The sequence below is a fragment of the Chlorocebus sabaeus genome, chromosome 6 (assembly GCF_047675955.1).
Source record: "Chlorocebus sabaeus isolate Y175 chromosome 6, mChlSab1.0.hap1, whole genome shotgun sequence".
Lineage (NCBI taxonomy): Eukaryota > Metazoa > Chordata > Mammalia > Primates > Cercopithecidae > Chlorocebus > Chlorocebus sabaeus.
Window position 1 is genome coordinate 54,069,627 of NC_132909.1, and position 22,789 is coordinate 54,092,415.

At 51.6% G+C, this 22,789-nt stretch overlaps 2 protein-coding genes across 2 annotated transcripts in view; both read right to left on the reverse strand.

The window, feature by feature from the left end:
* The window catches only part of MARCHF2 (membrane associated ring-CH-type finger 2), a 67,148-nt gene extending 53,335 nt beyond the window's left edge, over nucleotides 1-13,813 (reverse strand). Inside the window, exon 1 of the mRNA XM_073017004.1 lies at nucleotides 13,808-13,813. The gene's annotated coding sequence lies outside the window, so the exon portion shown is untranslated. The remainder of the gene's footprint in view (nucleotides 1-13,807) is intronic.
* ANGPTL4 (angiopoietin like 4) lies at nucleotides 12,002-22,431 on the reverse strand. The gene is made up of 7 exons (XM_007995123.3): nucleotides 22,010-22,431; nucleotides 20,593-20,703; nucleotides 20,337-20,454; nucleotides 17,307-17,420; nucleotides 14,825-14,920; nucleotides 14,454-14,735; nucleotides 12,002-12,669 (listed from the first exon to the last, which is right to left on the reverse strand). Exons 1-7 carry the CDS (start codon nucleotides 22,325-22,327, stop codon nucleotides 12,488-12,490), a joined length of 1,221 nt encoding a protein of 406 aa, XP_007993314.2. The 5' UTR covers nucleotides 22,328-22,431; the 3' UTR covers nucleotides 12,002-12,487.
* Between the last annotated feature and the right edge of the window lie 358 nt (nucleotides 22,432-22,789).

Genomic DNA, 22,789 nt, shown 5'->3' on the forward strand with positions numbered 1-22,789 from the left:
CCACCACCATGCCCAGCTAATTTGTTGTATTTTTTAGTAGAGATGGGGTTTCATGGTGTTAGCCAGCATGGTCTCAATCTCCTGACCTCGTGATCTGCCCACCTTGGCCTCCCAAAGTGCTGGGATTACAGGTGTGAGCCACTGTGCCCAGCCAAATGTTATAGTTCTTAAAGATGGCATGTCTGAGGTTTGTTCCTTCTGATGTTCAGACGTGTCTGGAGTTTTTTCCTTCTGGTGGGTTTGTGGTCTTGCTGACTTCAGGAGTGAAACTGCAGACCTTTGTGGTGAGCGTTATAGCTCATAAAGGTGGCATGGACCCAAAAAGTGAACAGCAGCAAGATTTATTGCAAAGAGTGAGAGAACAAAGCCTCCACACTGTGGAAGGACACCTCCAGTTACTGCTGCTGGCTCAGGTGGCCTGCTTTTATTCCCTTATTTGGCCCCACCCACATCCTGCTCATTGGTCCATTTTGCAGAGAGCTGATTGGTCCATTTTACAGAGGGCTGATTGGTCCGTTTTGACAGAGTGCTGATTGGTGCATTTACAATCCTTTAGCTAGACAGAAAAGTTCTCTAAGTCCCAACCTGACACAGAAGCCCAGGTGGCTTCACTTCTCAATCCCCCCTCTAACCAGGACACCCCAACTGCTGTTGGGAATTTGGCCGATGACCACTCTAGCTAGTTTCTGCTGGAAGAAGGGGCCCTGCAGGCAGTTGTAGCGTCCTCCAGAGGGGAACTCTTTAGGCCAGTGGAAGGCCAGCGGGTCGGTCCAGGGGTCCTCAGTAGAAGTTGTTGGTTGAACTCATTTGGGGTTCCATTTGTAAGAGCATCTGTAGCTTGATGGCCTTGATTCTGAGGAAACAAATTTGACAAGAAGGTTAAAAATACAGGGCCCAAAGTCAAGTCACAGCAAGACGGCTGCCACAGGACCTAGAAAGGGGAGAAGCCACGTTGCCCAACTCCAGAGGTGGGTATTAGAATTTGAAAGGCGTTGTCTGATTTCAGAAGCCTTTTCCTGTAAACGCCAGGTGGCATCTCGTACTATCCCTGACTGGTTAGTGTAAAAACAACACTCTTTCCCTAAGAAGGTGCAGAGTCCTCCTTTCTCAACAGTGAGGAGGTCCAGGCCTCGGCGGTTTTGGAAAGTTGCTGCTGCCAAAGAGTCTATTTGGGATTGTAGAGTAAGGATAGATTTCGTTATTTCTTACAAACTGTCTGAGAAATCCTTTGAGAGTGTGCAGTAGTAGGATAATGAAGTAGATAAACTGGCTATTCTGGTTCCTGTAGCAGTAGCCATCCCTAACCCTATATGTAGGGGTATTAGTTGTATGGCCCTGCACTGATGGACTTGAGCTTTGAGGGACACAGATTGGGTCTGATTTCCATAAGATTAGAAGATTAGGATAATACATGTTACACTGTTAACCTTTGTTGAAAATGTGTTTACTTTTGTTGAAAACCTTGTAAGTTTGGAATTTCAATTATTCTTTGCTATTAGTAAGACCTGTTCAGTCCGTATTAACTTACAATTGATATAGATGCCTCTTTCCTGATTCTGTAAGTACTTTAAGATTTGGCTGAGTGCAAACAACTCGTTCACGCAGGTTTGAGCAGACCAATTATTACGCAATTTTCCTAACTCTGCTTCTACCAGAGTTTCCTTATCACTTACTGAATACCCATTGTGTCGTTTTCCCTTAATTGCCTGGGAGGAACCATCTATCACCCTGTCCTGAAGGGAGTTCTTCCTAGATCTGGTCGGATCTTTGTGTGGTAATTAATTAAGATTTACATCCCCTGTTAGGAAACCTGGTGGGTTAAGCATTTTTGATGGGAAGGCTATGGGTTGTCAGTGGCCTCAGTGCTTTCTGGCTATGCCCTTGTTTACACTAACAACAAGGTAGTATTGGAATGTTAAAGGGTTACAGAGAAGACCTTCAATGATCAATTATAGGTTTTAAATTGACCCTGGCTTTTAAAGGAATAGAGTACACTATTTTTTCTTTACTACCTCTATCTCTTTTTCTCTTTGACTTCTTTGTCTCTGTCTCCTCCTCTCTCTGTCTCCTTCTCTTTGTCTCTGTTTCTTCCTCTCTCTCTCTTTCTCTGGCTTCCTGTCTCTTTCTCTCTTTCCTTTCTGCTGGTCTTTCCCTGCCTCTGCTAGCCGCTTATGCTGCTGTTCTCCTCTCTCCTTCCCATTTTTGATGGCTTTGGCAGTGTAAGATTGTCACCTCCTTGGGTTTTTGCACTGTGTGCAATAACTCCATAGTTTCCTTGTGGTATTTAATAGGGGTTCCCCCAGAGGTTAGGAACTCCCTTTCTTTCCGTATTGCAGCATGGGCATGTAGGATTAGATAAGCATACTTGCTATCTGTAAACACATTTATTCTTTTTCCCTTTCCCAGTTCTAAGGCTCGAGTAAGTGCCACTAGTTCTGCTAACTGGATGCTGGTCCCTGGGGGAAGAGGCTTACTTTGAAGTATGGTTACATCACTAACTATGGCATAACCTGGCCTTCGTATCCCATTCTCCACAAATGAACTTCCATCGGAATATAGGTTAAGGTCAGGATTCGCTAAGGGGACTTCCAAGAGATCCTCTTGGGCAGCATAATTCTGGACTACAATTTGTTGGCACTCATGCTCGATTGGTTCCCCATCATCTGGGAGAAAAGTGGCAGGGCTAAGGGCCACACACGTGCGTATTTGAAGCACCAGTCCCTCAAGGAGTAGCACCTAAGTATCTAAGTAGGCGATTGTCCGATATACATAAACTTTCTTTGGCACCTAGTACATCATTTACATCATGAGTAGTCCAGACAGTGAGATCCTTTCCTTGTATTATTTTGATAGCCTCTGACCCTAAGACAGCCACCGCCACAACTACCCGTAAACAGTGAGGCCAGCCATTTGCTACTACATAGATTTCCTTACTTAGGTATGCCACTGGTTGTGGGGTTATCCCACAAGTCTGAGTAAGGACTCCAAGAGCTATCCCTGCTCTCTCTGTGACGTTTTGTCCTGTGGGAAGGCTTAAAGCTGGAGCTTGTACTAGGGCCTGCTTTAAGGTTTTGAAGGCTCTTTCTGCCCCTGGTTCCCATTCTACTAGATGAGTATTTGCCCTCTGGGTCTCCTTGATTAGAGTATAGAGGGGCCTGGCTATCTCACTATATCCAGGGATCCACAGTCGGCAAAAGCCGGTGATTTCAAGGAACCCCTGCAACTGTTTTAATGTCTTAGGGCGAGGATAAACCAGTATAGGCTGTATTTGTTCTTTGCTGAGGGCCCTGGTTCCTCTGGCTAAGATTAGGCCTAGATATTTGACCTGCTGTTGGCAAAGCTGGACTTTCGACCTAGACGCCTTGTACCCTTGATTAGCTAGAAAGTTCAAGAGATCTAGAGTAGCCTGCTAGCATGAGGCTTCTGAACTGGTAGCCAAAAGTAAATCATCCACATACTGAAGGACTAGAGTACCTGGACTTGAGAAGTGGCCTAGATCTTAGGCTGGTGCCTGACCAAACAGATGAGGGCTATCCCTAAACCCTTGGGGCAAGACCATCCATGTAAGTTGGGATGTGTGGTCTGTGGGATCCTCAAAGGCAAAGAGAAACTGGGAGTCAGAGTGCAGGGGAATACAGGAGAAGGCATCCTTGAGGTCCAGAACAGTGAACCATTCTGCTTCCTCTGGGATTTGAGAGAGCAGGGTATCTGGGTTGGGTACAACTGGATATAGAGGAATTACTGCCTTATTGATGAGTCTAAGATCTGGCACTAGTCTGTACTGACCGTTTGGTTTTTGTACTCCTAGAATTGGGGTGTTGCAGGGACTGCTGCATTTCCTTTCTAAGCCTTGAGCTTTTAAATGTTTAACAATATCCTGTAATCCTTTATGAGCTTCAGGCCTTAAGGGACATTGCCTTTGATAAGGAAAATTGGTGGGATCTTTTAGCCTGATTTGGACTGGGCGGGCATTTTTTGCCCTTCCAATGCCCAGACTTCAGGGTTGATTCCCTTCTCAAGTAGGGGACAACAAATGGGTAACTTGTTCCCCATATTCATGTAGATAATAGCCGGAGCTAATATATCCCTCCCTAATAAGGGTGTGGGACTTTCAGGGATAACAAGAAAGGCATGTGAAAAGAGCAAAGTCTCCCAATTACAACTGAGGAGGTGGGAGCAATACGTGTTTACAGGCTGTCCCAGGATTCCTCAGACGGTAACAGACCTTGAGGACAGCTGTCCAGGACAGGAGATTCACACTGAGAAGGCTGCACCAGTGTCCAGGAGGAAGTCAATTTCCTGGCCCTCAATGATTATACATACCTGGGACTCAGTGAGAGTGATGACATGAGCTGGCACTTGCCCCGGGCACCCTCAGTCCTGTTGTTGGATCATCTGGTTGGGGGCTTCTGTCCCAGAAAACCTTTGTCCTCTGGGGCAGTGCACCTTCCAGTGATTGCCTCGGCATAGCGAACATGGACGAGGGGGCGGCTTGTTTCTCATTGGACAACCTTTTTTAAAGTGTCTTTGTAAACCACACTGATAACAAGCCCTACCGGGTGATTGGCCTGCTCCATTTTCTGTCCTCTCTGAACCACCAAGGTTTGTTTGTCTGAGGGCCATGACTAAGGCTGCGGCCTTTCGCTGACCTCGCTTTTCCTTCTGGGCCTGTTCCTCTTGGTCCCTATTATAGAACAGCGAGGTTGCCAGGTTAAATAATGCCTCCAAATTGTGTTCAGGGCCCAGGGCTCACTTTTGGAGCTTTCTCCTGATATCTGTGACTGATTGGGTAATAAACTTATCTTTTAGGATCAGTTGACCCTTGAGTGATTCAGGTGACAGGGGAGTATATTTTCTTTTCTTTTCTTTTTTTTTTTGAGACGGTGTCTTGCTCTGTCACCCAGGCTGGAGTGCAGTGGCACAATCTCGGCTCACTGCAAGCTCTGCTTCCAGGGTTCACGCCATTCTCCTGCCTCAGCCTCCTGAGTTGCTGGGATTACAGGCGCCCACCACCACGCCCGGCTAATTTTTTGTATTTTCAGTAGAGGCGGGGTTTCACCATGTTAGCCAGGATGGTCTTGATCTCCTGACCTCGTGATTCGCCCGCCTTGGCCTCCCAAAGTGCTGGGATTACAGGCATGAGCCACTGCGCCTGGCTGACAGGGGAGTAAATTTTCTTAAGGCCTCCCATAGCCGCTCAAGGAAGGCAGAAGGATTTTCTTCCTTTCCCTGAGTTACGGTGGACATCATTGAATAATTCATGGGCTTTTTCCTAATTCTCCTTAGTCCTTCTAGAACACAGGTCACAGATGTTTACGACTCCAGTCCCCATGATCCGAGTTGAGGTCCCAGTGGGGATCCATACTGGGGACAGCTTGCTAACCAGTAGGGAATTTGTCCCTTTCTTCGGCTGTCATTCTGTCATTTACTTGACTAAGATACCAGGTATCTCCAAACTCTTGGGCTGCAGCTAAAGCTGCATTCTTTTCATTAAAGGCCAGGGTTTGATCTAACAATAGCATGACATCTCTCCAAGTGAGATCAAAGGTTTTCCCTACACCCTGTAGGACATCTGTGTACCTATCAGGATCATCTGAAAACTTCCCCAGGTCTGCCTTGATCTGCTTTAAATCAGAGAGGGAGAAGGGGACATGTACCCGGGTTGGGCCAAATTCTTTCCCCCTACAGCTTGAAGGAGACATAACCGATAGCCTGGGTGGGTCTTGTGGGCCTTTGGAGATTTCTTTGCTTATTTCCTTCTGGGCAGGGGAGATTAGAGGAGGCTTATCATTAATAGAAAGGGGAGCTGTAGGGAGGCTAGGATTTGGGGCTAAGCTGAAAGGTCCTCCTCTGGGATGTAAATTGCAAGCTTTGCGTAGTTGTGTGTTCTCCTTCAGTGAAAAGAAAGCTTGGACATAATGTTTCACTCCATTTGCCTTCCCTCTTACAAAAAAGGTCAAGCTGCAGGATAGTATTGTAATTTTTACTTCCCTCAGGTGGCCATTTTTCCCCATCAGAGAGAGAATATTGGGCCCAGTCAATAGTGCAGGAAAAAAAATGAGCTGCCTCTTTTTCAGGGGTTGCGGGTCAAATTGGTCCCAGTGGCTTAGGATGCATTTCTTTTTTTTTTTTTTTTTTTTTTTTTTTTGAGACGGAGTCTTGCTCTGTCACCCAGGCTGGAGTGCAGTGGCCGGATGTCTGCTCACCGCAAGCTCCTCCTCCCGGGTTTACACCATTCTCCTGCCTCAGCCTCCGGAGTAGCTGGGACTACAGGCGCCCGCCACCTCGCCCGGCTAGTTTTTTGTACTTTTTAGTAGAGACGGGGTTTCACCGTGTTAGCCAGGATGGTCTCGATCTCCTGACCTCGTGATCCGCCCGTCTCGGCCTCCCAAAGTGCTGGGATTACAGGCTTGAGCCACCGCGCCCGGCCTTAGGATGCATTTCAAGGGTGAGCCTATTGATGCCTGAGTGTTTCCCATCTGAAAGACAAAACTGCCCACGGTTTTGGTTTGTTTTTTTTCTTCCCTTGCCCAAGAACCCCCAACAGTCCCTGGACCCTGCTGATGGGAATAATTGTGCTCACCGATGCAGCAGCAGAAACACTAGTTTTCCTCCCAGACCACAGGAGGACCGAGGAAGGTCGGATTTAGTGACCCTTACGGACACATGCTCAAAAACCTGCACCGTTGCCTGTCCTCCTAGACCACAAAGAGTACTGAGAAAAATTGGATTTAGTGGCCCTTACCGACGCATTCTCAAAAACCTGTTAGAGTCCTAAGCATTCTCCTTTTAGTATTGGGACCTTACCCCTGTTCTATAAAGATGTTATGCCCCAAAAATGAAGTGGAGGATCATACCCTGAAGGAGGGAAGGGATCTCCAGGGTTGGAAGAGTGACACTTTTTGTCCTCACTTATACGAATAGGAAGGATACAATTTCTGAGGCTCCCCATATCCTAGCTTCAGGAATAGCTTTTGTTAGGCCTGCTTGTCTGAGGAGGGATCCTAAAATTCCAGATAGTCCCCCCACGACGGGGCTTTGGGCAAAAATTACGTCTTTCTGATTGGTGAGCCCGGGTGCCTAAAGAAGGTAACAGAGTCCTGAAATTTATACAGGAAATCATTCTTATAGGAGAAACTAGAAAAGCACTAGAAGCAAGACTAGCCTCGGGAGGCCGGGTGCGGTGGCTCACACCTGTAATCCCAGCACTTTGGGAGGCCGAGACGGGCGGATCACGAGGTCAGGAGATCGAGACCATCCTGACTAACCCGGTGAAACCTCATCTCTACTGAAAAATACAAAAAACTAGCCAGGTGAGGTGGCGGGCGCCTGTAGTCCCAGCTACTCGGGAGGCTGAGGCAGGAGAATGGTGTGAACCCGGGAGGCAGAGCTTGCAGTGACCTGAGATCCGGCCACTGCACTCCAGCCTGGGCGACAGAGAGAGACTCCGTCTCAAAAAAAAAAAGAAAGAAAAAAAAAAGACTAGCCTCGGAGAAGAGAGGCAAGAGGAAGTATGTCTGACAGGCATTAGGACCCAGGAGGCAAGGGTCAGGATAGATAGGATAGATGGGCGAGTCTCGCTTGGGCGACATGACTTTTAGAGTTCCACTCATGGCCGCAGGGTCAACCAACTTGTTGTCAGGACCCTGGAGGTGAATGGCTTTCCTCTCTGTTGACCTTCGACTCATCCCAGGAGTACAGGAAAAGCAGAAGCTGGTTCCAGGCAAACCAACGCTCCCAACTCCAAAAAGTTGGGGTTTGTTAGAGAGCCCTTTCCCAGAAAGCCTGACACCCGTGTCTTTAGTCCAGCAGACACGTTAGTCGCTTTTAACTGGCCACCAGGTGCCTGGTATTTAGCCCCCAAATTCTAAGGAAAAATATGACAGAATAGCAAGCAAAAGGGGTCCGATGGCACTCACCACTTGGCAATAGGCTATAGTCTCACTGCTTGGCGATAGGCAATAGTCCCTTTGTGGTCAGCAAAATGTGTCCAGAATTGGTGGGTTCTTGGTCTCGCTGACTTCAAGAATGAAGTCACGGACCCTCGCGGTGATTGTTACAGTTCTTAAATATGGTGTGTCCGGAGTTTGTTCCTTCCAATGTTCAGACATGTTCGGAGTTTCTTCCTTCTGGTGAGTTCATGGTCTCGCTGACTTCAGGACTGAAGCTGCAGACGTTCGCGACGAGTGTTACAGCTCATAAAGGTGGCACGGACCCAAACAGTGAGCAGCAGCAAGATTTATTGCGAAGAGCGAAAAAACAAAGCTGCCACAGCGTGGAAGGGAACCCAAGTTGGTTTCCGCTTCTGGCCTGGGTGGCCTGCTTTTATTCACTTATTTGGCGCCACCCACATCCTGCTGATTAGTGCATTTTATAGTGAGCTGATTGGTCCATTTTACAGAACGCTGATTGGTCTGTTTGACAGAGTGCTGATTGGTGCGTTTACAAACCTTTAGCTAGATACAGAGTGCTGATTGGTGCATTTACAATCCTTTAGCTAGACAGAAAATTATCAAAGTCCCCTACCCGATTAGCTAGACACAGAGTGCTGATAGTTGCATTTACAAACCTTTAGCTAGACACAGAGCACTGATTGGTGCATTTACAATCCTTTAGCTAGACACAGAGTGCTGATTGGTGCGTTTACAATCCTTTAGCAAGACAGAAAAGTTCTCCAAGTCCCCACCTGACCCAGAAGCCCAGCCGGCTTCACCTCTCAATCCCATACACAAATTTGACTCCTTCCCCATATCCATTCCCCCTGTGCTGTCTCCATCTTTCCTTCCCTCCCTCCCATCAAACCCAGAGGTCATGGACTTCTCTCTCCTCATCTCCTCTCTGCCTCCCTCCATCACCCTCAATTGCCTTATTCTGTCTCTCCTCACTCTGAAATTTCTCTTGATTCTTTGTTTTGTTTTGTTTTGTTTTGAGGCAGGGTCTTACTCTGTTGCCCAGGCTGGATTGCAGTGGCACGATCTCAGCTCACTGCACCCTCTGCCTCCCAAATTCAAGCAATTCTCTGCCTCAGCCTCTCGAGTTGCTGGGATTACAGGCGCCCACCACTATGCCTGGCTAATTTTTTTGTATTTTTAGTAGAGATGGGATTTCACCATCTTGGCCAGGCTGGTCTTGAACTCCTGGCCTCATGATCCACCCGCCTTGACCTCCCAAAGTGCTGGGATTACAGACATGAACCACTGCGCTTGGCCTTTTTTAAAATTTATCATAGAGATGAGGTCTTGCTGTGTTTCCTAGGCTGGTCTCAAACTCCAAGATCCTCCAGCCTCAGCTTCCCAAAGAGCTGGGATTACAGTCGCGAGCCACTGGACCCAGCCTGTGTTGAATATTAATGCCTTGTTAATTCTTTGCCACCCTCTTCCCACACCATGAGGCCAGGAAGGGGTGGTGGAGTGGAGGGGTGGAGTGTCAAAACCATCCTCATTTTCCAAATGCAGGAACTGGGGCCAGTGAGCTCCTGTGGCCCGGGAGAGGGATATGATTTAGAGCTGTAGCTCTGGAGTTTAACGGGTCCAGGTTCACATCTGGGCTTCCTGACCCCTTGTTAGTTTCCTGCTGTGGTTTTTTTTTTCTTTTTGAGACAGAGTCTTGCTCTGTCACCTAGGCTGGAGTGCAGTGGTGCAATCTCAGCTCACCACAACCTCCATTTCTCGGGTTCAAGCGATTCTCCTGCCTCAGCCTCCCGAATAGCTGGGTCTACAGGCACGTGCCATCACGCCCGGCTAATTTTTTGTATGTTTAGTAGAGACAGGGTTTCACCATGTCAGCCAGAATGGTCTTGATCTCCTGACCTTGTGATCTACCCACCTCGGCCTCCCAAAATGCTGGGAATGCAGGCGTGAGCCACCGCACCCAGCTGGTGGTTTTTTCCTTTCTGTTGTTCCCCAGGTTGGAGGGGCAGGAAAAGCTTTGCGGTCAAGGTGGCTGCTGGAAAAAGAATGATGTTGAAGAGATGAGCCCATCGTTGGCAGAGCCTGGAAATGAAGAGGGTATAGCTAGAGGAACCCCCCTCTCCTGCAGGCTGGTCTCACCACCAGCTCCAGTGACAGTGGGCTCAGTGGAGATCCTCTCAGCCTGCTCAGTACAGGACACAGGCAAATAAGGAACCTGGAGAGGGCAGCCTCCAGCCTCCCTGGCCTGGCAGCTGTAGGACCTACCTCTACAAAGCTAAAAAGTTTGTCACCTATACCCAACCACAGCCCCAGGGAAACTGCCGTGTCCCCAGCACCTGCCAGGAAGGGTGAAGACCGGGAAATCAGAGAAGTTTTTTCTTCTAGCACAAGAACCGCCACCTCCTCCCCAAGAGACATCTATAAGGAATATCTGGAGGGAGATACTGGGGCAAAAATAGATTAACAGGCCAGGCGCGGTGACTTGCGCCTGTAATCCCACCACTTTGAGAGGCCAAGGCAGGCAGACCACCTGAGGTCAGAAGTTCGAGACCGGCCTGGCCAAGCCCGCCTCTACTGAAAATACAAAAATTAGCCGGACACAGTGGCAGGTGCCTGTAATCCTAGCAACTTGAGAGGCTGAGGCAGGAGAATCGCTTGAACCCGGAAGGTGGAGGTTGCAGTAAGCCGAGATCGTACTACTGCACTCCAGCCTGGGTGGCAGAGCGAGACTCTATCTCAAGGAAAAAAAAAAAAAAAAGATTAACAGTAGCTGGGGTTCAGGAAATGGACAGATGCTGTTTTCCTCAAATACATGTCCTAGATATAGGGCATCCAATTATTACTATTTTTATCTCATTTCATATTTATTTATTTATTTATTAGACAGAGTCTCACTCTGTTGCCTGGGCTGGAGTGCAGTGGTGCCATCTCGGCTCACTGCAACCTCCACCTCCTGGATTCAAGCTATTCTCCGGCCTCAGCCTCCTGAGTAGCTGGGCTTATAGGTGTGCACCACTAGTAGGCCCAGCTGATTTTTGTATTTTTAGTAGAAATGAGGTTTCACCACATTGACCAAGCTGGTCTCCAACTCCCGACCTCAGGTGATCGCCCTTGTTGGCCTCCCGAAGTGCCAGTATTACAGGTGTGAGCCAAGGCCCTATTTTTTTTTTGTTTTTTTTGAGATCAAGCCTCGCTGTCACCCAGGCTGGAGTGCAGTGGCATGATTTCTGCTCACTGCAACCTCCGCCTCCTGAGTTCAAGCAATTCTCCTGCCTCAGCCTCCTGAGTAGCTGGGATTACAGGCACCCGCCACTACACCTGGTTAATTTTTGTATTTTTAGTAGAGACAGGGTTTTACCATGTTGGTCAGGCGGGTCTGGAACTCCTGACCTCAGGTGATCCACCCGCCTCAGCCTCCCAAAGTGCTGGGATTACAGGCGTGAGCCACTGTGTCTGGCCCTCATCTTATTTTTTTCTTAAACAAAACCCAGATGTAGAATTAGAGCCTTCAGGGCTGGGTGCAGTGGCGCTCACACTTTTAATCCCAGCACTTTGGGAAGCCAAGGCGGGAGGATCCCTTGAGCCTCGGTGTTTGAGACCAGCCTGGACAACACAGTGAGACCCTACCTCTATGAAAAAAATTTCTTTTTTTTTGAGATGGATTCTTGCTCTGTTGCCCAGGCTGGAGTGCAGTGGCGCAATCTCAGCTTACTTGCAGCCTTGGCCTCCTTGGCTCAAGTGATTCTTCTGGAATCACTTGATTCTCTGGAGTAGCTGGGACTACAGACATGTACAGACATGCGCCATCACACCCGGGTAATTTTTGTATTTTTTGTAGAGATGGGGTTTCACCATGTTGGCCAGGCTGGTCTCGAACTCCTGACCTCAAGCGATCTGCCCACCTCGGACTCACAAAGGGCTGGGATTACAGGCACAAGACACTGTGCCTGGCCCTGGGAACATGTTTACATGGACTTTGTTCACTTTTTAAAACAAACTGAGGGTAAGTTACTAGACGTGTGAACTAAAAAAAAAAAAAAAAAAAATTTGGAAAGAAAAAAAAGAAAACAAACTGAAAACAAAGAACGAAGTGTTCTGAGGTTGCTTTTATTCCAAGAACTCTGTGAGCTCCGCCCAGACACAACTGGTGCCTACTTGTGTCCCCAGGGGACCTACACACAACAGCACCCGCACCAGGGGGGCGTTCTTGACCCACGTGAGCCCTGGTCCCCCAGTCAGTCAATGTGACTGAGTCCGCCATTGAGGCCAGCCTGGCCGGCCCCAAGTGGTCCCTCTGAGTCCCCAGCTCCCCGGCCAGCGAAGAGTGAAGCTCCATGCCCCTTGGTCCACGCCTCCAGAGTCTGAGCATATCCTGTAGCCTCGATCTCAGGAGGCAACGCATGCAGCCCCCCTGCACTCAGAAAGGGGGCTTCTCCAGTCGTGCTCTTCTTCTCCGTCCACAAGCTTCCAGATGGCCCCTCCTCGGAGCCCCTGCCCGGGCAGGGAGTGGCCACATCCTCGGGCAGAGCCAAGAGTCACCGTCCTTTGTGGGCCTGGGACCAGGCCCAGTCAGGAGGCTAGGAGGCTGCCTTTGCCGCCGTGGGCTGGATCAACATGGTGGTGGCCTGCAGCGGGTAGTAGCGGCCCCGCCAGGTCTTCCAGAAGATTCCTTTCTTAAGCTCCTGCCGCTGCTGTGGGATGGAGCGGAAGTACTGGCCATTGAGGTTGGAATGGCTGCAGGTGCCAAACCACCAGCCTCCTGCCGGGGTCAGGGGAGAGGAAACATGGTCAGGTCTTTGAGCCACCAATGGGGCTGAAAGGAGATGGGGATAGGGTTGAGGATGAGGCAGGTTGGGGACAATGATAGGGCTTTGGACTTGACTTTTTTTTTTTTTTGAGATTGGGTCTCACTCTGTCACCCAGGCTTGAGTGCAGTGGTACAGTCTCAGCTCACTGCAGCCTTGACCTCCTAGGCTCAAGAGATCCTCCCAACTCAGCCTCCCAATTAGATGGGACCACAGGCATGCACCCTCACGCCCAGCTAGATTTTTGTATTTTTAGTTGAGACGGGATTTCGCCATGTTGCTCAAGCTGGTCTCCTGAGCTTGAGTGATTCACTCGCTTAAGCCTCCCAAAGTGCTGGGATTACAAGTGTGAGCCACTGTGCCTGACTAATTTTTTTTTCTTTTTTTTTGAGACGAAGTCTCACTCTGTTGCCTAAGCTGGAGTGCAGTGGCGTGATCTTGGCTCACTGCAACCACCACCTCCTGGGTTAAAGCGATTCTGCTGCCTCAGCCTCCCAAGTAGCTGGGACTACAGGCACGTGCCACCACACCTGGCTAATTTTTGTATTTTTAGTAGAGGGTTTCACTATGTTGGCCTGGCTGGTCTTGAACTCCTGACCTCGTGATTTGCCTGCCTTGGCCTCCCAAAGTGCTGGGATTACAGGCGTGAGCCACCACACCCAGACAACTTTTGTATTTTTTTTGTAGAGACAGGGTCTCCCTCTATTACCCAGGCTGCTGTCAAACCCCTGGGCTCAAGCGATCCTCCCTCTTTGGTCTCCCAAATCCCTGGGATTACAGGCATGAAGCCACACACCCAGCCTCAGTCTTTACTCGAGCCCAGTGGTTGAGGCTGCAGTGAGCTATGACCACACCTCTGCACTCCATCCTGGGTGACAGAGTGAGACCCTGTTGAAAAAAAGATTCCTGTGGAGTGGGCACCATTGTAAAGATGCTTGTGGCTGGGCATGGTGGCTCATGCCTGTAATCCCAACACATTGGGAGGCCGAGGCAGGCGGATAACTTGATGTCAGGAGTTCAGGACCACCCTGGCCAACATGGTGAAACCCCTTCTCTACTAAAAGTACAAAACAATTGCCTGATGGCGGGAGCCTGTAATCCCAGCTACTCAGGAGGCTGAGGCAAGAGAATCACTTGAACCCAGGAGGCAGAGGCTGCCGTGAGCCGAGATCACATCACTTGCACTCCAGCCTGGGCAACAGAGTGGGACTCCATCTCAAAAAATAAATGAGTAGGCCAGGTGCAGTGGCTCACGTCTGTAATCCCAGCACTTTGGGAGGCCAAGGTGGGCAGATCACGAGGTCAGGAAAGCGAGACCATCCTGGTAACACGGTGAAACCCTGTCTCTACTAAAAATACAAAAAAATTAGACGGGCCTGGTGGTGGGTGCCTGTAGTCCCAGCTACTCGGGAGGCTGAGGCAGGGGAATGGCGTGAACCCGGGAGGCGGAGCTTGCAGTGAGCCAAGATCGTGCCACTGCACTCCAGCCTAGGTGACAGAGTGAGACTCCACCTCAATAAATAAATAAGTAAATAAAAGTAAAAGTGGTCAAGACTCTTTTCAGGATGGGAAAACTGAGGCCAGATAGGCTAAGTTAATGGCCTAATCACACACACGGCATGTAAGGAAGAGGTGGGGGCAGGAAACACATGCAATTTGGGGTTGAAGGCAGGACAGAGCAGCAGAAAGATAAGGAGGGAAGCTGCTGGCTGGATGTGGCATGGCAGAGCCTGCTCACCAGAGAGGCTCTTGGCGCAGTTCTTGTCCCTGCGGAGGTCGTGATCCTGGTCCCAAGTGGAGAAGGGTACAGAGAGGCCGCTAGGCGGGACGGTGGTGGCACCCAACTGGCTGGCCACGGGCTCGGTGAGCTGCAGGCTGTAGGCTGTGTCCTCGCCACCCAGGTGCACAGAGAACTGCAGCGACTCAGCGTTGCCATCCCAGTCCTGCAGCTGCACGGCCAGGCGGCTGTTGCGGTCCCCTGTGATGCTATGCACCTTCTCCAGGCCCAGCCAGAACTCGCCTGGATCGGGAGAGGCCACTCAGTGAGGCAAGGCCACTTCTGAGGGTCCCTCTTCCTCCCCTGCCTCTGTACCCGCTAGAAACACCCACCTTGGGGATCCCCGAACCCCGTCTTGTAGGCTTCCCAGGGCCGGTTGAAGTCCACAGAGCCATCATGGCGCCTCTGAATTACTGTCCAGCCTCCATCTGCCCAGAAAGGTACAAGGTCACCAGGAAGTCCCTCCTCACAGAGGACCCCACTCCCTCATCTGGCTCCTAAGCACCAAACCCCCTCCAAACCCAGGAAGCCAGCAGCTCCCTCACTCATCCCTGGAGGAGTCGAGGAGGGTGGGTCAGAGGAAGGAATATTATGGGCTGGCCTTGGGAAGATCTTTGTCCCAAGAACCCAGCAGGGACTGAGCGTGGGAAGGAGTGGGCAGTGGAAATCTGCAAAGCCTCTCTGGGCCAGCTGAACTGGGTCTTCCTCTGCAGTTCGCAACCACAAAACCCCGTGTTGTAATCTCTTGTAATGGAAAGGATTTCTTCTCAATGGAAAAAAAAGCTGCTTTTTTTTTTTTTTTTTTTTTTTTTTTTAAGAGATGGAGTCTCACTCTATTATTGCCCAGGCTGGATCGCAGTGCCACAGTCTCAGCTCACTGCAACCTCTGCCTTCAGGGCTCAAGTGATTCTTGTGTTTCAGCCCCACAAGCAGCTGGAATCACAGGGACCTGCCACCATGCCCGGCTAATGTTTTGGATGTTGGTAGAAACGGGGTTTCACCATGTTGACCAGTCTGGTCTTGAACTCCTGACCTCAAGTGATTTGCCCGCCTCAGCCTCCCAAAGTGCTGGGATTATAGGTGTAAGTCACTGCGTACTGCGCTCAGCCTTTTTTTTTTTTTTTTTTTAAAGAAACGAGGTTTTGTTGTGTTGCCCAGGTTGGAGTGCAGTGGCTATTCACAAGTGTGATCACAGCTCACTGCAGCCTTTAACTCCTGGGCTCAAGCAACCCTCCTGCCTTGGCCTCCTGAGTAGCTGGGACTACAGGCGTGTGCCACCATGCCCAGCAACGGCTGAATTTTATTTTATTTTATTTTATTTTTTTTGAGACAGAGTCTCGCTCTGTCGCCGAGGCTGGAGTGCAGTGGCCGGATCTCAGCTCACTGCAAGCTCCGCCTCCCGGGTTTACGCCATTCTCCCGCCTCAGCCTCCCGAGTAGCTGGGACTACAGGCGCCCGCCACCTCGCCCGGCTAGTTTTTTGTATTTTTTAGTAGAGACAGGGTTTCACCGTGTTAGCCAGGATGGTCTCGATCTCCTGACCTCGTGATCCACCCGTCTCGGCCTCCCAAAGTGCTGGGATTACAGGCTTGAGCCACTGCGCCTGGCCTATTTTATTTTATTTTCTCTCTTTTATTTTTTTGGTGGGGAGACGGAGTCTCGCTCTGTCACCTAGGCTGGAGTGTGGTGGCGTGATATCGGCTCACTGCAACCTCCGCCCTCCAGGTTCAAGTGATTCTCCTCCCTTGGCTTCCTGAGTAGCTGGGATTACAGGCACATGCCACCATGCGTGATTAATTTTTGTATTTTTAGTGGAGACGGGGTTTCACCATGTCGGTCAGGCTGGTCTCGAACTCCTGACCTTGTGATATGGCCGCCTCAGCCTCCCAAAGTGCTGGGATTACAGGTATGAGCCACTGCGCCTGGCCTTTTTACTTTCACAAAATTTTTTGTAAAGATGAGCTCTCGCTATGTTGTCCAGGATGGTCTCAAACTTCTGGACTCAAGTCATCCTCCCGCCTCAGCCTCCCAAAGTGGGATTACAGGTGTGAGCCACTACATCCAGACAAGGGCTGCATTTTAAAGAAAAGAGGCCAGGCACAGTGGCTAATGCCTGTAATCCCAGCATTTTGGGAGGCCGAGGTTGGCAAATCATTTGAGGTCAGGAGTCTGAGACCACCCAGACCAACATGGTGAAACCCCGTATCTACTAAAAATACAAAGATTAGCTGGGTGGGCCGGGCGTGGTGGCTCAAGCCTGTAATCCCAGCACTTTGGGAGGCCGAGACGGGCGGATCGCAAGGTCAGGAGATCGAGACTATCCTGGCTAACACGGTGAAACCCTGTCTCTACTAAAAAATACAAAAAACTAGCCGGGCGAGGTGGCGGGCGCCTGTAGTCCCAGCTACTCGGGAGGCTGAGGCGGGAGAATGGCGTAAACCTGGGAGGCGGAGCTTGTAGTGAGCTGAGATCCAGCCACTGCACTCCAGCCTGGGCGACAGAGCTAAACTCTGTCTCAAAAAAAAAAAAAAAAAAAAAAATTAGCTGGGTGCGGTTGCTCGCACCTATAGTCTCAGCTACTGGGGAGGTTGAGGCAGGAGAATCTCTTAAGCCCGGGAGGCGGAGGAGCTGAGATCGTGCCATTGCACTCCAGCCTGGGCAACAAGAGTGAAACTTCGTCTCAAAAAAAAAAAAAAAAGACCAGCCTGGGCAATATAGCAAGATCCTGCCTATAATTATTATTATTTTTTTCAATTTAAAGAAAGACAACAGGGCCTATGGGGAGAGGGGCCCCTGGTGGGCTAGCACACCCTACCTGAGGTCATCTTGCAGTTCACCAAAAATGGCGGAGACCCCTGAGGCTGGATCTCAAATAGTCCACTCTGCCTCTCCCCATCTTCGAACAGCTCCTGGCAATCCCTGGGCAGCCCTGCAGGGAGATAAAGTGGAGAGTTGAAACAGGAGAGCAGCCCCTGGGGTTCTCAGGAGCCAGGCATGTCTGGGGGTCTGAGCAGTGGATGACCAGGGAAGTAAAAGGCAAATCTGATCTCATGACCACCCCTCTGTCATCTGCCTAACCTCTTCCATGGCTCCCTGTGTCCTTCCTCAGCATGGTCCACAAGGCACCTGGAGGACCAGCCCCTGTGCCCATCTTCCTCCTGCCATGCTGTACCCACACCCTCTCTGGCACACAGACTTTCTTCCCACCCTTGTACCACACACCCTCCTGCCATAGGGACTTTGCACATGCTGTTCCCCCTGCTTGGGACTCTCTTTTTTTTTTTTTCTTTTTTTTTTGAGACAGAGTCTCGCTCTGTCGCCAGTCTGAAGTGCAGTGGCACGATCTTGGCTCACTGTAACCCCCGCCTCCTGGGTCCAAGTGATTCTCCTGCCTCAGCCTCCGGAGCAGCTGGGACTACAGGCACGTGCCACCACCACCACACCCAACTAATTTTTGTATTATTAGTAGAGATGGGGGTTTCACCATGTTGGCCAGGCTGGTCTTGATCTCCTGACCTCGTGATTCGCCAGCCTCAGCCTCCCAAAGTGCTGGGATTACAGATGTGAACCACTGCGCCTGGCGGGACTCTCTTTCCTTACTTCTCTCTCTGGTTCCCAGCTTCTGGAAGGATACCTTGCCTTGCCTCACTCCCAGACCTGGCCAGACTTCCCCAAATGGGAATTGAGCAAGGACTTCCACTTCTGGACACTGGGGTCATCTAGTGGTCTCTCCTCTGACTGCATGGAGGCTCCATGAGGCTGGGGACAAGGAGCAGCTCTGCCCACAGCCTGGCACCAGCATCCACGCAGGCCCCAGGGCATAGCAGCTGCTCAGTAAAGACTTGATGAATGGGCCAGGTGCAGTGGCTCATGCCTGTAATCCCAGCACTTTGGGAGGCGGGTGTATCGGTCAGGAGTTCGAGACCAGCCTGGTCAACATGGCCAAACCCCATCTCTAGTAAAACATACAAAAATTAACTGGGTGTGATGGTGGACGCCTGTAATTCCAGCTCCTTGGGAGGCTGAGACAGGAGAATCGCTTGAACCCGGGAGGCGGAGGTTGCAGTGAACTGAGATCAAGCCATTGCACTCCATCCTGAGTGACAGAGTGAGCCTCTGTCTCAAAAAAAAAAAAAAAAAGACTCGGTGAATGAATAAAAATTAGCTGGGCGTGGTAGTGGTAGGTGCCTGTAATCCTAGCTACTTGGGAGGCTGAGGCAGGAGAATCACCTGAACCCAGGGGGAGGCCGAGGTTGCAGTGAGCTGAGATTGTCACTGCATTCCAGCCTGGGCAACGGAGCAAGACTCTGTCTCAAAAAACAAACAAAAAAGACTTGATAAATGAATGAATGAATGAATGAATGAGGCAGCAGGTCCAGAGCAAGGAAGAACTGTGTTGACCAGGAGCATCTCAGAGGCTCTGCCTGGGGATCTCAGCTCCTAGAGGGAGAGGAGGAAGGGTTGAGGAGAGAAAGAGGGAGGGAGGAGGGGAGGATGGCCTTGAGCACGTCTGGAGGCTCAGAGGCTCCAGACTGGAAGGAACCGCCCCCCAGCCCAGCTGGAAAAGTAGGGGAAAGGTCGAAATGAGTCTGCATGGTGGGGGTGGGGGCGGGCCCAGAGTGACCAGGAAGACGCTTTCCGGCCCCTCAGGCATCTCCCCTTTCCCCTACTTTCCTCCTATCCAGTAAGGATGGGCACATGGCCAAATCATCAGTGTGGCTTCCATGAATGCCAGCTGTTTGCCTTCCCAGCTCTGAACTTTCTCCTACTTGGCAGGCCTGAGCCAAGAGTCTGGGAGTCCCGAACCCACAGAACTCCTGCCCCCTTCCACTGCATTTCCCAGCCAGAACTTAAGCCTTCCCCCGTCACCCTCCAGAAGCCCCTCATCCTGGGACGGTGGTTTTGGGAGGGTGGACAGGACCTTGACCACGCTGCAATGCCAGCCTGGCGGGGTTGGGGGTGGGCAGCACGGAGGTGGGAAGGAGCAGGAGCTTGGAGAGGAGAGAACCCTCAGGTCTACAGTGCTAGAAGCCTGCCACTGACCCTAGGGTGTGAGAGGGGGATCCAAACTTTCACCTAGTTGGCTGTGGACAGCCACAGATGCAGGGAAGGAGGAGGACCACAGGGAAACTGTGTGGGGCCGTGAGAACCGCGAGTCTGCGTCGGACACACGTGGACATGCTGTGGTTCGAGATGAATGGAGATTTGGGAGTAAAGCACCTACAACTTGTGGTGGCAGCAAAAGCCCACTTTCTGCTGCGGGGAGGGGTCTGGCGGGGGCGGGGAGGGAGGAGGAGAACAAGAGAGGGAGGAGGAAGAGGGGTCAGGGACCCGGAGCATTGGATTTGTAAGATGCAAGTGTGTGTGTTTCTGGCCTGGGAGCTGGGGATTCCCAACCCTAATTCCCACATACCCCAAGACGCCATGGAGGGCCCAAATCTATGAACACTCCTACCTGGCACCCCCTGCTCCATGACACCCTCCCCTAGAAGTTTCTAACCTTCACGATGGCACCCCAAACCCCATTTCTACCTTCTCCAGCACCCCTGCAGCTCAAGTCCCTCAAGATCTCTCTTTCTCCACCTCTGTTCCAATCAGTGACCAGCAGGGCTTCAGGGACAGCCCACTGGCTTGCACGGGACAAGGGTTGGGTGGCCTGGCTGGGTCAGGTCAGGGCTGGGGAAGGAGGTGCTCCCATCAGCTCTGACCGGGAGACTGGTGAGCCCACAGGGAATCCAGGCCAGGACATCTTCTCCTTAAGGTGGACCTGACAAGGAGAGGACCAGCAATGCCAAGTGGCGGGGTGGGGGTGGCCACTGGAGGGCATCGAAGGCCAGACACTCACGGTGCAGGCGGCTGGCATTGTGAGCCGGGTCAACTGGCTGGGCCATCTCGGGCAGCCTCTTTCTTCGGGCAGGCTTGGCCACCTCATGGTCTAGGTGCTTGGGGTCCAGGAGGCCAACCTAGGATGGAATGGGAGGAGGGTATCAGGCCTTGCCTGGCCCCACATCCCCACCCACAGGTCCTGTGCTCACCACCACCCTCCCCACCTGGGGTCCCAGCTATCAGAGGGACCTTTTCTCCCTTGACCCTAGGGTTACCTGGCTTTGCAGACGCTGAATTCGCAGGTGCTGCTTCTCCAGGTGCCGCTGCTGCTGGGCCACCTTGTGGAAGAGTTGCTGGATCCTGCTGTTCTGAGCCTTGAGTTGTGTCTGGGGAGGGGTGAAAACCTTGGTGAGGACCCGGCTTGCCTTCCCCAACTTCTTCATTCATCCACTCATCCATCCTTCCAAATCTCCATCTGCTGAGGCCAGGCAAGGGAGTCTATGTTTTTTTTTCCCCAAACACAGGGTCTCATTCTGTCGCCCAGGCTGGACTGCAGTGGTGCTGTCACAGCTCACTGCAGCCTCCAACTCCTGGGGCCAAGCGATCCTCCTGTTTCAGCTTCCCGAGTAGCTGGGACTACAGTCGTGCAGCTCTATGCCTGCCTTATTTTTTATTTTTTCAGACAGACTCTCTCTCTGTCACCCAGGTTGGAGGACAGTGGCACAATCTTGGCTCACTGCAACCTCTGCCTCTCAGATTCAAGTGATTCTTGTGCCTCAGCCTCCCAAGTAGCTGAGATTACAGGTGCCTGCCACCATGCCTGGCTAATTTTTGTATTTGTATTTTATTTTATTTTAGTTATTATTATTATTATTTTGAGACTGAGTCTAGCTCTGTCACCCAGGCTGGAGTGCAATGGCAAGATCCCGGCTCACTGCAACCTCCGCCTCCTGGGTTCAAGCGATTCTCCTGCCTCAGCCTCCTGAGTCGCTGGGATTACAGGCGCTCACCACCACACCCAGATAATTTTTGTATTTTTACTAGAGATGGGGTTTCACTGTGTTTGTCAGGCTGGTCTTGAACTCCTGACCTCAGGTGATCTGCGCGCCTCGGTCTTCCAAAGTGCTGGGATTACAAGCGTGAGCCACCGCGCCTGGCCTTATTTTTATTTTATTACTATTATTTTTTTGGGAAGAAGTCTTGCTCTGTTGTCTGAAGGCTGATGTGCAGTGGTGGGATCTCGGCTCACTGCAACCTCCGCCTCCCGGGTTCAAGAGTTTTTTCTGCCTCAGCCTCCCAGGTAGCTGGGATTACAGGCATGCGACATCATGCCCGGCTAATCTTTTGTATTTTTAGTAGAGATGAGGTTTCTCCATGGTGGCCAGGCTAGTCTCGACAGCAGTTGGAGGCTCCGTGAGCCACCGCGCCCAGTCATTTATTTTATTTTATTTTATTATTTATTTATTCATTTTTTTGCGAAGAGACGGGGGTCTCGCTATTTTGCTTTAGGTGGTCTTGAACTCCTAGCCTCGAGCGAACCTCCCTCCTCGGCTTCCTAAAAGGGAGCCCATCCCTTGAGGCAGGGGAATCCCAGGGAGCCACAGTTGCGCACCCTCCCCCCACTCCTGTCCATACCCTTCCAAGCAAGGAGAGCCAGTAGGGGCGCGGAGAACCAGCCCCAGGGGCACGTACCTGCAGGCTGTGAAGGACCTCAGGGTCCACCCGGCTCTCAGGGGCTAACGGGAGGGCGGTGGACCCCTCGGTTCCCTGGCAGGCGGATCCGCAAGCGCTCAGGCGCCGCTCCAGCGCGTTGAGCTGACTGCGGGTGCGCTCTGCGTGTTCGCGCAGCCCCTGGCCTAGCTGCAGGAGTCCGTGCGCCAGGACATTCATCTCGTCCCAGGACGCAAAGCGCCGAGACTTGGACTGCACCGGGCCGCCCTGAGCTCTCAGCAGCACGGCGGTGGCGACGCAGAGCATCAGGGCTGCTCCGGCCGTCGGAGCACCGCGCATCCTCTCACGTAGCCTGGGAGCGGGGATGCGGGGACTCTCGGGGACGCTGGAGTTCGAGGTGCGAGGGTTGGAGACGCGGAGGACCAAGGGGAGACCCGCTTGGTTGCAGAAGCCGCTGGAAAGAATCGGATCACAACAGTGGATCTCCTTAGCTCTGTTTCTCCCCGCTGCGCCCGAGGACGGTTTTTATAAGTTGGGTGCGGAGTGGGCGGAGGAGCCTTGGAGGCGGGGTGCGGGGAGTGGCGGGGGCAGGGCCTGTGGCCGGGGGTGGGGTCCTGTCCTCTGGAGGCCTGGTAGTCTGCGGGCTGGGGGATGCCCTGGGGGTGCAAAACTCTGGCTCTCCCGTCCCTGCTCCAGGCTCAGGCAGGCCTTCTGCGAACCGTAGGAGAGGTGACTCTTCTTTGCCCCACGGTGCCCGTCTCTAGGCTGTGGAATTCCAAGCCCCCTATCCGCCCCTGCCTT

Bases quoted from the DNA above. Each gene is read 5' to 3' on its own strand.
- ANGPTL4 (XM_007995123.3), bottom strand. From the start codon at position 22,327: ATGCGCGGTGCTCCGACGGCCGGAGCAGCCCTGATGCTCTGCGTCGCC. The intron at 14,921-17,306 runs GTAGGGTGTGCT...CTTTCTGGGCAG, and splicing joins GAACTGCAAGATGACCTCAG to ATGGAGGCTGGACAGTAATT. The intron at 12,670-14,453 runs GTGAGCAGGCTC...TGACCCCGGCAG, and splicing joins CTGCGCCAAGAGCCTCTCTG to GAGGCTGGTGGTTTGGCACC.